Raw genomic sequence first — 14,421 nt, forward strand, 5'->3', positions numbered from 1 at the left:
CAGTCTGAAGATTTTGTGTGGCCTGCTAAAGGCATTTTAAAAGTGGACTTGGTGAGGATTCACTTGGAAAGAGGGTTGAAGAGTTTAAAAGCATGAGATGGGTATCCTAAGATTTGCAAATATTAAAATACCTTTTTGCTGTTTAAACTCTTGACTTTAAAAATGGAAAATAAAAATAGTTTGTAATGCTTGGCTTTACCCACTTGAGAGGGATTCTGGTGGTACAAAAGGGATGATGGTAGATCATATATGATTACCCCTGTATTTTTTTTTTCAGTTCATGTAAGAGGTATAGGAAAAAAAAACTATAGTTGCTGGGCTTTCTTCCCCTGTCACACTAGAAAATCAGCTATGAATCCAGAAATACTAATTAGAATTTGGCTTCTCTGATGTGATGTAATATAATGTCCAGAGTCTTGGTTTAGGGCAAGAAAAGCTTAAGAGTAATTCCAAAACAAATCTAATGCTACTTTCCAAATGTGCTACTATGAAGTTATATGGGGAAGAAAGAGAAAGAAGGAAGGGATAAAACTGTAATAAGTTAATCATCCAGGTAGCCTTAAGCAAGCTATTAGCTCCCCCACCACAAGGTTCACATTGTGGAGATTATGAATCTAACCAGTTTTACAGGTTGATTGTGTAGTTTATAACAAAAATAATTTATGGTGAAAATAATTTACAATTCCTGTGCTGCCTAAATGCTAAATGCCTGGTCTAATTACTACATATATCAAAACTATTTAAAAAACTGCATTATAGAATTGGACCTGAAACTATCTATATAGATTGAATTCAAATAGGACCAGCTCACTCAAACACAATTAATTCTGGTTCTAAGGTTTTGCACATAATTTTGGGAATTGCATAGTATTTGAGCCTTGAAAGAAAAGAGTATATTTTGAATGCATGATTATATATAATTCTCCAAAAACTGGGTTGGAACAATGTATAAATAAGATATAGAAAGTATAATGGAAAACTAGTCTTCCCATAGAATGTCACCCTTATAGCTTGTGAAATATGCAAATAATATAAATAAATCTTATTCTTGTGTATTTTTCTTTTCAAAAGTTGGCACAGATGAGTCTCAGGCCAGTAGCATGACTGACGCAGATGACACACAGCTTCATGCAGTAGAAAGTGATGAATTTTAACTCCCAAGTGGATTCTGAGTTTGGATGTTTGACTGACTCATTCTATTGGATTCTTCCTTTCCCTTCCTGCCGCAGAGCCAGCATTGTTCTAATGCTCCACTGATACCCCAGGCGCATCATTCATCAGATTTTAATTAATTCTGAATTAATGGCAGTGTATTTGGGATCATAATTTCAGTCTGAATTATTGACTTCATCTTTTTAAACATGATTCTTCAAGGAGGAAATACTTTTTCTAAAATCTCCTTTTTGTTGACAAACCTATCATGGAAGATGAAATTTGCTGTACAGGAACTGGGAGATATGGGAAAGTAACTGATGAAGCAGTTACTTGCTCTGTCCCCAAAAGAGTCTTAGTTTGGCTCTTTCCAAGAAGCAGAGACCTGCGCTTCTCCATTCCACACTCTTCAGAGATAATTGTGGAAGTACAGGACTGGAATGTGTTGAAGACATTTCTGAATATTATTTGAGTGTAAATTAAATGCCAGAAAATATAAATGACCTTAAAATGAATTTTTCTCTTGTGAACGCTTTACAGAAAATATAAAATCCAATGTCCCTCCTTTAGATTTATCAACTTGCCAGAATAGAGACTTCCACAGAATACATTAGTATTCCACCAAGAAGTTAACTTCATCAGGCTAACTTCCAAAGCATCAGTTGTTTGTATTTGTATACCATTCAGCTCAATAACATGATGTTGCTCATCATGTGCTCTTTGCAATTGCACCTGACAGTTCGAAAAAAAATCAAAATGCTGTTGCAATTATTAATTCCTAGAAAAGAAATAAATGTGTAGATTTGCAGTGTTGAAAAATGCAATGAAATAAATTCACAATAACAGAATGCCAAGATGACAATGGAAGCCTTAATCCAATCAAACCTTACAATGGTGGTTCATCCCCCATCTATTTACAGCAGTGACCCCTTCAAAAATTATTTTGTAAAGTGTTGTCTGAATGAACAGATGCAAAAAAAATTGTGCAATTATCTGTCTTTTGGGAGGGGGGGTTGGGTTAGGGTTTTTTTATCCTGTAAGTTTTGAGTACTTCCTCTATAATGTCTTGTAGGAATATAGACCCCCAGATGGTTATTTCTCTGAGAAAAGAAGCTAGGCTGTATTAACAAAGCCAGTTTTCTCCTCCTTTGTAGCATTTCTGCAACAAAGGTGGTTGGCTTTTGTGCAGTGACCATCAAGAAAGTGTATGATAACCTTACAGTTCTAAAGAGAAAATTATGCACAATAAAATGGTTTAAATTTGATAAAATTGTATTGTGGTAAGTTTTTGCAAATTTTATTTTAGTCTATTTTTATAAGGCCTTCATTAATGCATATTAATACAGACACGATTAAATACCAGCTCTTTGGTAGCTAAAATGCGAACATCACATGCTAGAGGGGGTAAGAGCAGAGAGGTAGAAACATCAGGGCTTCTGCATGGTTTTTTTTAAGGGGTCACTACAACTTACCCAAAATCCAGGCTAATGAAGATGCCATCTGAGGAGTGGTAACGTGAAAAAGAATGGAAGGACTTGAAAATCAGACAGTGAATATTTCACCTTTTATTCCCTTTGTTAATGGAGCCTACAAAAGCCAATAGAGTCCTAGCTGCATTAACAGAGGGATGGAATCAAGATCATGTGAAGTGTTGGTACCATTTTATAATATCTTGGTAAAACTGCGATTGGAATATTGCATTCAGTTTTGATTACCACAATATAAAAAAGATATTGAGACTCTAGAAAAAGTGCAGAAAGAGCAACAAAGATTATTAGGGAATGAAGCTAAAACAACAACTTGGTTGCAGAAATTGAATATGTCTAGTTTAATGAAAAGAAAGTCTATGGGGACATGACAGCAGTATTCCAATAGCTATTCTCCAAAACAACTTAAGGCAGGACAAGAAGCAATTGATGGAAACTAATCAAGGAGAGAACCAACTAGGAGAAATTTCCTGACAGTTAGAACAATTAATCTGTGGAATAACTGCCTCTAGAAGTTGTAGGTGCTCCAACACTGGAAGTTTTTAAGAAGAGATTGTCTGAAATGGTATAGGGTTTCCTGATTGAGCAGGAGGTTGGACTAGAAGCCCCACTTCCAACACTGTTATTTTGAGAGTAAATTTGTATTTGACTGTAATTATACTTCACTGTCCTTTCCCTATTTAACTGACATTCAAGTCCCATTCACCTACTAAATATATAGCTAGTAAATTACCAATAAAAGTTACAATGGAGTTTTTTAAAAAATACTTATGACCTATAAAATTTTATGAGTAAAAACTTGTTTCCCCCTCCAATGGTCATGTGTTTGCATTCCAGGTGTCCAAAACTTATGACCAGTTCCATGTCCTGCACTCACATGTCTACAATTTGCAATATTTTTTTGCTGTTTCCAGCAAAAAGATGCCACATAATGTATAAGTGGATGCTTATACATGTCTAATCTGAAACAAGGCTCTCTTCAGATCCAGCAAATTGGGACAGATATGGCCAACCTTTCTTTTTGATTTTTGATAATGTAGTGGAACTACAGTTATATAGACTATCATAGGTGGAATGGATTATTCATATCGTTTTCAGTCAGGATTCAAAAATCAATGACTAGGACAGAAGCTTCCTTCATGGATTACCTACATTGAGACATGGATTGGGGAATGTATCTTTCCTGGTCATTTTTGATACTTGCCAGATAATTCAATAATTATATCTTTCTAGATTGTTTTTGGCCCACTCTAGAGATGTAATCTCTCATTCGTTCCTTTATTTTTCCTTTCAGTTATGTTCAATCCTTGACAAGTCCCTAAGGTTTTCTTGGCACATTTTTTAGAAGTGATTTGCTATTGCCTTCTTTCTAGGGCTGAGAGAAACTGACTGAACAAGGTCATCCAACTACTTTCATGCCTAAAGTGTGACTATAATTCAGTCTCCCAATTTCTAGCCTGATGCCTTCACCACTACACATATTGGCATTCCCAGTTAGGTGATAATGGAGGAAATAAAAAATCATCCAAATGGTTACTAATTTGGTATATTGCAGGGTTTGTCTCTTATTATTTAACATCACCAAGAAGTTGCTGGGACAGTTAATTGGTTTAGAGTATGGTAAGATCAATATGCTGATGATATATAATGCCATTGAGGATTGATTCAGGGAGTTGTTACCTATTGTCTGGAGGTTGCTAGGGCCAGCATAGGAGGAAACGAGAAAAACTGAATCCATGATAGAGATCTGTTTTTCAGAAACTCTGGCATCCAGAGACAACTCTGGATGGGAAGATTTCATTATCTATTGAATTTATACAGTTTTTCAACTCAGCAAATGACTCTGGATGGCAAAAAGAATAAAAATACAAGATTTTGCAAATAATACAAAAGTTAAAATACAAAGCAGTTGAGAAGCAAATACTAATACAGTAATACACTAATACAGCCAAGCACATCCCTGCACAGTTGCAGGTTCCAAGCTTAAGATTCTTCCATGACATGACATAAAATGCACTGCTTACTTATTTGCATGTGACATGAAAAGAGAGAGAGTGTGTGTGTATTATACATTTTCCTCATTTTGGCATCATGGCTAGCTGTGAATGCCTATGTCTCCAGAGAAAATGTGTGGTCAAGGCCTGGCTCAAGAGGATGAAAGTTGTGATTCAGGTAAATTTTCATTACAAGCAGAGCCTTTCCTAGGTATAATTCTCCCTTTCTTATAGTATTCAGGAAGCTCCAAGGTGTTCTTGTGAAAGAATGTGAATTCTCAGAAGTGTAAACAAGAAAGGGGACAAGATCTTGGCTTAAATGCCATATGATGTTATTGAATTGCAACTATCCTGTTTGTTTCTAATATCCCCACAGCTCCTCAACTTAAATTATGATATATAATCTTCAATACAGATTTACAATTTAAGCTCAATGTTTCAAAAATGGGGAGGGATTTTCTTTTGATAGTTATCAAAAGGCGATTGAAAGCATGTCAGTTATGCAAACTAAATTTTGGAGAACTTGCTGTGCAAGATAGCTTAGTATAATTTTCTTGTGATCAGAGTCAGAAATCCATGATATTAGATGAAAGGAGAATGCAATTTTACAATATTGTTTTTTAACAGTAGAAATCTAGTGACACAATATAGCTAGCAATGGAATAGACACTGATAACTTGAGCAATTAGGCCATTCACTAACCAGGTTCACCCATAAGCCATAATATGGTTTGTTTGGTTTTGGTTGGCTGTTGTGTATACTCAGCCAATTGTACTTCACTCAATAATCTACATTTTATGCCATCTTGACTCCTTGAATTTCTTAGTTAATGGATGAGAATGCTTCAGTAATATGTCATATGTAGCTATTCCATTTGTTCTTACTATTAGGTCTAAATGTAGTTATAAGACAATCCCTGCAGCCACTTTTAAGTGACTTGGAAGAACATTAAATTGTTATAGGAAAAACGGGCTAGGCCAAGCTCTTCAATGCAGGAAAGAGTTTATTGCGCAAGGTTCAAACAGTCCAAAAGGTCTGAACGCCGATGGCTTCTTCTGGCCATGTATTTATACAGTTTAAAGGCAAAATTATTACAGAGAGTGATGCATTTCACACGTAGAAGCTGTCCTTTCATCTATCTCTGGGAAAGGAAATAACAATCTTCTTCTCACATACTCAGGTTCTCTGCTCCGGCGCTCAAGACATAACAAAAGGAGATAAGAGGCTAGGAGACGCCTCAAGGGCAATAAGGAAGCAGCACCCCTTATCCAGGGATATGCATGACATTTGGGATGCAATAAACATTAAACAACAGAATGTATCTGTTTAGGGTCAGTTTGCCCTTTTACAATTCTGTACCTACGTCAAATACCGTTTGTCATCTCAGCACCTTGGCACAGAAGAGGCACTTCTGTCTTGACCAAAGATTTGGATTTCTAATATTTGAGTTTTATCCCAATATCAAATCTTAGCCTGGCTCATACCCCCCTTTGTGACTCATCTGTTTATCCAGACGAGTCACACCATAGGTCCTCTTCCTGCTGGAGCCGTTTGTAATCCCACATAGCCATCACCTGAGCAGTTGTCTTACGTTCCACCAGCAAGGATAGACTTTTAGAAATAGTCTTAACAAACAGAGGTAAGAGACATAGGAGAAAAATACACCCTACAGCTATTAATCCTACCAGGCCAAAAATGGCCTGCAGGCCAGGTAACTTTGGCCACCATCCTGAAAACATGTCCTGTAAATTAAGACCTTTCCAAGTCTGGACTGGCACATGAGCTATTTCAACCATTTTGTCTGTTATTTCCTTAATAACTTTTCCTATTGCAGATGTGTCTACATGTCTTCTTTGTCTTATACTTTGTCTTTGTCATCATATACCGGGACACCTAAAACCTGTCGAGTTTTAAGGGGAAGCAAAAAGAATCCTGGTCCAATTATTCCCAGGACACAAGCTCCACACCAAGATTTCGGTAGAACCCCATATGCCATTTTACCATATATCCAGTATAGTCCATCAGGAGCCAGCCATTCAAGGGCCTGATTATCTGGATCCTTTAAAAAAAAATAACCCGTTTACCTTAAACAGGGCCATTTCATCAGTTCCCTCTGTGGCATTACCTCCTGACCACCATACCTTACTTTCCCATTTTCCTGTACATATGAGGTTTCCTACCTGATGACAGCCTGCCACAATTTTTCTCTGGAAACAGACATTCCTTACCAGACTAGTAGTCAATGTCCAGTCTCCATCCTTACCTTTATTATATGACAGGTTACCTTTCTGATCCATTTCTAAGACTTTGGAATAATTTAATTCCTGGGCTTCCCATGGCCATTTTTCTCCCATGTTAGTTCCTCCACATACAAAACAATTTGATACATTCAGAGTGTGGGCTATGTCTTCTGCCAATTTGACAAAGGTATTTGTTACATAGCTAGGGATTTTGGGTATATTCAGCTTTTCCATTTTCAGATAATATTACAAGGGGACTTCTTCAGGATTTATTACCAAATAATGTACTAGCACCTCCTCTATAAATTTCACGTCCCACTCTACCTTACAGCTTATACATAAAACACAATCAATACAGTGAGTGCAACAACAACACTCACACCCACAATTACAAAACCAACACATTTAAAGAAAATTCTCTTTTCTGTTCTTTTGCATCAAAAGGCAGCTTCCAGGGTGTCCTAAGCAGGGACTTCTTTCATCTGTAAGAGGTTCACACTCCGCAGCCGGTTGGGGAAATATTAGGGATCGGAACGACTGAGAAATCAAATGGGCCCTGGTTGTCCACAAAACCATTGCTTATATCTGTAAAACACAATAATCAATAAAGCTACTACCCCAATTACTCAAAGTGCCCACACCCAATTTTCCTCCCACACGAATCCGCAATGATCTTCAATCTTTCGTCAGGATCCAAGTTCCGGACTAATTCAAGAGAGCAGGTGCTCCATCCTCTTTTTTTTTTTTTTTTTAGCTTACAGCGGGTTACATCGGCAGATATACATCAAGGTAACCTATATATAAAATACAAAAGCTTTCTTTAAGCACATTCAAATGTCAGTTTTGTTGGATGTTGTTTGTCCACGGACAGTTTCCAGCCAGTGTCAGCTGCTGCCTTGACTCGTGTCCGATGGATCCATGATTTTGATTCTGCAATCTTAATAGCAAGTGGAGAAGTCATAATACCAATAAAAGATCCCTTCCATCTTCCACTTGGTCCCCAGGTTCAAATGAGTGACATTAAGTTACTAATCTAGGGGGGACTTGTTCCATCACATATTGTTGGAATCTCTCAATTTGCTTATTAAGTTCTTGTACTATCTCCATATTCCAACCCCCCCCCTTTATGACCTAAATCAGGCCACCTAACATACATATTTACCTTATTTTACCATATTTACATGGTCGGGTGGAATAAACCTCCAATACCTGTAAACAATCATGCTCAGAAACAGACTCCGTAGGCAACAAAGTTGCTGGATTTAATTGGTCAGACGCACCTGTGGATTCTCACTCCTAATTGCCTGATATTTTGTCAGCCTTTGCCCACTAATCCACAAATGTCCCTTAGTATCCAACACAGACTGCTCCTCATGAGGGGAGTGCATGAGTATAGGACAAGAAAAAGTAAGTTTATTACAATTCTGAATCAATTCTACACTTGCAGCCAGCACCTTCAAACAGTGGGGCCAGCTTTTTGGCCCCCGTTTTCCACTCAAGAGGTTCCACATTGGCTCCTTTGGTGGCTGCATACAAAAGTGCTGCCATCAAAGCAAAGTTACGGATCCAATTACGGCAAAAGCCAGCTAATCCTAAAAAGCTTCTCAGTTGTCTTTTTGTTCGGGGTCCTGCCAGCATTAGGACCGCCCTTTTCCGCTCTGGTCCTAAAGCTCGATGACCCTTATATCGTATCCCAAATATCTAACTTTCCTTTTCACCAATTGAGCTTTCTTTCTTGATACCCAATAACCACACTCTAATAACAAATCTAGCATTATCGTGCATTCATCTTAGTATTATCCCAACATAAATCCTCTGTCAGTCCTGTTGATCCAAACATCATCAACATATTACAGTATTGTGTCTCCTGGTTGTTGAGGCACATAATACTGTAAGTCTCTAGCTACCGCTATTCCAAACAATGTGGGGGAGGTCTTAAATCCCTGAGACAGCCGAGTCCCAGTATATTGCATTTTCATTCCTGTATAAGGATTCTCCCACTCAAAATGCAAACAGTGGCTGGCTTACGGGGTGAATGGGAATTGTAAAGAATGCATCCCTTAAATCAATAACAGAAAACCACTCAGCCCGGGGTGGAATTAAACTTAACAGGGTATATGGATTTGACACGGCCGGGTATAAAGTTACCGTGCCCCGGGCGGTAAGACCCATCTGACTGTTTAATTGGGATAATTGGAGTATTCCAGGAGGACTAAATAGGCACCAAAAACCCCGCTTCCAAATCTCTGAATGCTTTCATAAATAGCACAAATAGCTTCCCAAGAAACGGGACGCTGCCTTATACTCACAGACGCCACTCCAGGTTTTAGTTCCACCACCACTGGAGGGTGGTGAGCTGCAAAACCCGGCAGGTTATCCTCAGCGCACATCAAACAACCTCCAAATCTCCTCCAGGGAATGCCTTATAGTCATTTTCTGACTGCCTTCATCAAAAGAAATTGTTGCCCCTAATTTGCTCAGCAGATCCCTGCCTAGCAACGGAACAAGGCACTCAGGGATGTACAAAAATTCATGCTGGATTTCAGCTCCTTTAAAATCACACATCACAGGCTTTAGGATCTGCCGTCCCATAATCTGTCCTGATACCCCCTGAACCTGGATTTTACGTGATCCAGGGGCTGCAATCTGCTCATTTACAACTGATCTTCCTGCTCCCATATCTACCAGAAACGTTCTGTACTGACCCCCTATTTTCATTGTAACTAATGGCTCGGGGGGGTTCTTCCAAGCCTGGTCCCCCTCAATCTGACCAAGTCATGTCTGCCAATCCAATACTTTCCGCTTTCTGCTGCCCTGCGCCCTCTCCAAATCCTCTACCAAAACCCCAACCTGAACTTGTCTGTCCAACCTTCTACTCAAACCTCTCCTCTGTCCTCGCTCTCCCCTTCTCCCAGAGAGCTGCCCACGCATCCCTGACCCAAAATCCGCTCTTCTCATCCCTCTACTTCTCACCATCTGTCTTGGGCATTCCTTTTCCCAAGTAATTTTATTTCTATACCACCCTTCTCCCGAAGGACTAAGAGGCTTCACAGAAAGAGGAGGAGGGGTGGGGGGGTGAGAAGGAGAAAAAAAATTTTTTTTAAAGCATCTCTTTTCCTCACTACGAAGTGGGATGCAAGGGGGGGAGAAAAACCCCCTTGCATCCCACTTCGTAGTGCCCCTGCCAACAAACCAGCCTTTTTATTCATCCGTGCCTCCTGCTCTTTCTTCTCCACCTACAGCCCCCACAGCCTCCAAATCATCATCATCATCATCATCATCATCATCATCATCATCATCATCCCCCTCTCTCACACTCTGACTGCTACCTCTAGGCGAATGACTCCCCTTGACTTTTGACTTCACGCCAGGATCACTCATACGCCTCTGATTTCCTCCTCTGCTCCCTCCAGCAGCCCCCTTACTTTTCCTGCCTGCTCAGATACACATAACCCGACTGTTTCAGCCCTACATTGCAATAAATCCTCAGCTGTTTTCAACAGGGCTCTCACCCATTGATCAATATATTGAAATTAATCAGGATATTTATCCTGATTCACTACAATCACTCCCCACAACTTATCCACTGTTTCTTCCCTTAACCATCCCTGAGGGGGGGGGGGTCAACCCATCTCCCTTTGTGGCCACACATGTTTATATAAGAATTTTAATTGATCCTTTGATCCTTTCAGATAGGAAGGGTTGCTAAAATACTTGTCAAAACCTTTTAACATGCATGCCAACGGAGTATTTGGCACGCTCTGAACCCCACCCATTCTATCACACTGCCGTCGACTCATAGCCCCGGAAACTCACGGCCACTAACGAGAAATGCGACGGCTTAATCACCCACACAACCTGACATGGACTTCATTAGGGTAGCCACCCCGAGTCCGAGGGAGTGATCAGATCCCTCCGTCTGTCTTCAAATGAGGCAGGTACAATTCTTTTACAATATACTCACTTAAAACGCTCCTACTCCGTAGATTCCTGGCCAGGAATTTGTTCAGACCACCTTTCCTGCACCGCAGGGTTCTTGGACTCGATCAGAGCACCGTCGGGCCCATAGGGGTATCACTGTTGTCTCCCGGAGACGTATCTCCGCAGCGCCTGGAGAATGTTCAGGAGCGACCTCCCGATGGTCCCGAGGGGTCGAAACGGTCCTCAGCGAAATATCGCCTTGCACCTAGTCCCGGCGGAGTCGTCAGCTGTTATAGGAAAAACAGGCTAGGCCAAGCTCTTCAATGCAGGAAAGAGTTTATTGCGCAAGGTTCAAACAGTCCAAAAGGTCTGAACGTTGATGGCTTCTTCTGGCCATGTATTTATACAGTTTAAAGGCAAAATTATTACAGAGAGTGATGCGTTTCACACGTAGAAGCTGCCCTTTCATCTATCTCTGGGAAAGGAAATAACAATCTTCTTCTCACATACTCAGGTTCTCTGCTCTGGCGCTCAAGACATAACAAAAGGAGATAAGAGGCTAGGAGACGCCTCAAGGTCAATAAGGAAGCAGCACCCCTTATCCAGGGATATGCATGACATTTGGGATGCAATAAACATTAAACAACAGGATGTATCTGTTTAGGGTCAGTTTGCCCTTTTACAATTCTGTACCTATGTCAAATACCGTTTGTCATCTCAGCACCTTGGCACGGAAGAGGCACTTCTGTCTTGACCAAAGATTTGGATTTCTAATATTTGAGTTTTATCCCAATATCGAATCTTAGCCTGGCTCAAAATAGTTAGCTGCTTAGTTGGTTTTGTTTTAAATTATTTTTCAGCTAGGGAAGAGAATGAGATGCTTATGACATGTTTCTACCTCAGCTCCCCCAATCCCTAACTTCCACTATGCCCAAGCATCTGCTGAAGAGGTGGGGCGATGTGTATGATGACATAAGCCCTCTGATTTACCAAGTAACGACTACTGGAATGCAAGTACAAAAGCCTAGGACTGTATTGTCACAATACCTGATTTGATATTTTCCTCATCTTGATTACTATGCACTTTGACTTGCTAAATTGGAAACATCACATCTTTGGTATAAATTCTAGGAGATCAAGTCTGTTGAGTTAGCATTACAAATATATATATTAAGTACGATATATTATTTACATAGAAATTTAGAGATCAGTACATAATGGTTACTTTTACACAAGATAACAGGTATTCTACCCATAATTTATTGTAAATTATGTGTGCTATTCATTTGCTACTTCACATCTTGGTCCTTGACCATAATAGACATTAGGAAAGTTTGGTTTTCTGAAAACACATAGGGGAATTTGACTTCCTGTGTTGTGATGGCTGCATTTTAGCAACTTTTCAAAGGTGAAGATAATATCACTTTTGTGACTAACTTTTAACTGAATGAAACAATGCATCATGCAGCAAAACATGTCAAATAAGATAACTAAAATGGGGTAACTTACAGAATGCATCCAAAATCTGGAACTCATGATTCCTGTAAAATTGAAATTTGGGAAACTTTATAAAACATTTTATGACATAATACAAAAGGTCATAAAACATTTTTTGTGGTCAACTCCTCACGTGTGATGGTTCTACACAGTTCAACATGGGCTATTTTCAAGGCAAAGATCTCTCTGAATATCTGCCTGAATTTTTGAGAATTTTTCCAATGAACGCAATACATTAGAGCTCTATCATTGTTGAAGGCATTGAGGAATCTGGTAAGGAAATATCTATGAAAGGATGATAGCAGATCATGGGTTCTTACAAAATTCTGATATACTGTGCCTACTATTGTTGCTGACTATTCAGCTCTTCACTAAAAAAAACAAACCTCTCCATTACTGATGTGATTACTGCTACTTTAATATAGTCATATCTTGATTTACTTCTAAAAGCTTAGAAGGCACAGCTAATCTTCCTTTTTTTTTTCCATAATAATTTTGCAAAGTGTGTTAGCTCACAATTGTTCTGCAGGAACAATTATCCTCCAGTTATCATCTGATGAGCTTTACGGCCTGAGGGAAATTGAACTATGGATTCCCACATATAGTAATCTAATTGTTATATCATGCTATCTGTTCATGTCCACACACATAACCAGCATTACTCTCTTCATCATACTCAAAGCATTTGATAGCTCAGGATGCCAGTTCAAGAAACAATAACTACATATTTCTATCACTTATGGGAAGGATTCCAATAATAAAGATGAACATATTACCAAGATTACTATTTCTATTCCAGACAGTACCGATAAAAATTGAAAAGATTTACTTTCAACATCTTAATAAGATAACAAGGAAATTTATATGGCAAGGGAAAAAAGCAATAAGAAGCATAAAAATGCTCCAGAATATGAGACTACGCGGAGGATTTGGACTCCCGAATTGGGAACTATATTACCAGGCAGCAGCATTGACTTGGATGAAGGAATGGGTTGAATTAAGAAATATAAGACTATTAACACTGGAAGGTCATCATTTACAACTGGGATGGCATGCATTCTTATGGTATGGTAGAAATAAGATACATACGTACTTTCAAAGACATTATATAAGGAATGCACTGTTATTGGTATGGGAAAAGGTTAGAGGTAAATATTATGTGAAAATACCAATATGGTTATCCACAGTGGAAGCTTTAATACACCCAAATGTTTTTAATTTTGAAAATATTGTTAGATACAAGGATTTATCAACAGATAAGGGGTAATTGAAAAGGAAACGAGAATTGGAAGAACAGGGGATTGAGTTGGATCGGTATATGTATATGCAAATACAAACAATATTAAAAAGATGCTAAATTATATGGTTTTTACTCCTGTGAGGATACTCACAGGAACAGAGGATAAATTAATTTAAAAATTCTACAATTTCTTACTTGGCATTGAATTGGAGGAGCAGCAAGTAAAGGAAACAATGATAGGCTGGGCAAAGAATTTTGGATATTCAATTGATTTAGATAAATGGCAACAGTTATGGGAAAGGAATTATAAGCTAACAATGTCCATTGCAGGAAAATCAATACAACATGTTTTACAGATGGCATATGCCTCCTGAGAAACTGGCAAAAATATTTAAAGATAAATCAGCTAAATGTTGGAAATGTCACCAGTTACCAGGTTCATATTATCATAAAACTATTGGAATAAAATTAAGATATGGCTGGAAGAAATGATACAACAACAACAACAACGTATTGATTTAAAACTAGAGCTGTTCCTACTGGGTAGCCTCCCAGAGAAAATTAGTAAAGAAAATATCTATTTGATTATACATGTAATAACAGCTGCAAGGATTGTTTATGCATAAAATTGGAAAGCAGAGAAATACCTTTGGAAGGAGAAGTAATTAAAAAAAATTAGATTGTGCAGAAATAAATAGATTAACTTTGATGATTAAAGAAAGAGAGGATTCAGAATACTTTAAGATATGAAATCAATTTTACCATTGGTTAGAAAAGAGATACAAATAAGTAAATTAATAGTTATGTGTAAAAATGCTCCAATTAGAATATTGTGTTAGTGAAGAATTGTTGTAATGGACTTGGCGAGAATGAAGATAGAAGAAACAACA

The 14,421-nt window shown here is 38.5% G+C and overlaps 1 protein-coding gene and 1 long non-coding RNA gene across 5 annotated transcripts in view; one reads left to right on the top strand and one right to left on the bottom strand.

The window, feature by feature from the left end:
• Nucleotides 1-2,422, top strand: part of CDC27 (cell division cycle 27) — a 44,765-nt gene extending 42,343 nt beyond the window's left edge. For all 4 annotated transcript variants that reach the window (XM_034415888.3, XM_034415886.3, XM_034415885.3 and 1 more), the window contains exon 19: nucleotides 1,072-2,422. In XM_034415888.3, coding sequence (XP_034271779.1) covers nucleotides 1,072-1,154 — 83 coding nt within the window. In that variant the 3' untranslated portion in view covers nucleotides 1,155-2,422. The remainder of the gene's footprint in view (nucleotides 1-1,071) is intronic.
• Nucleotides 2,423-5,618: 3,196 nt separating this feature from the next.
• The window catches only part of LOC117664695 (uncharacterized), a 43,216-nt gene continuing 34,413 nt past the window's right edge, over nucleotides 5,619-14,421 (bottom strand). Inside the window, exons 3-4 of the long non-coding RNA XR_004591142.3 lie at nucleotides 12,304-12,335; nucleotides 5,619-7,667 (exon numbers count right to left, since the gene is read on the bottom strand). This is a non-coding gene — a long non-coding RNA (uncharacterized LOC117664695). The remainder of the gene's footprint in view (nucleotides 7,668-12,303; nucleotides 12,336-14,421) is intronic.

The sequence above is a fragment of the Pantherophis guttatus genome, chromosome 4, assembly GCF_059756535.1.
Source record: "Pantherophis guttatus breed Tessera chromosome 4, ASM5975653v1, whole genome shotgun sequence".
In the NCBI taxonomy this organism is placed as follows: Eukaryota; Metazoa; Chordata; class Lepidosauria; order Squamata; family Colubridae; genus Pantherophis; species Pantherophis guttatus.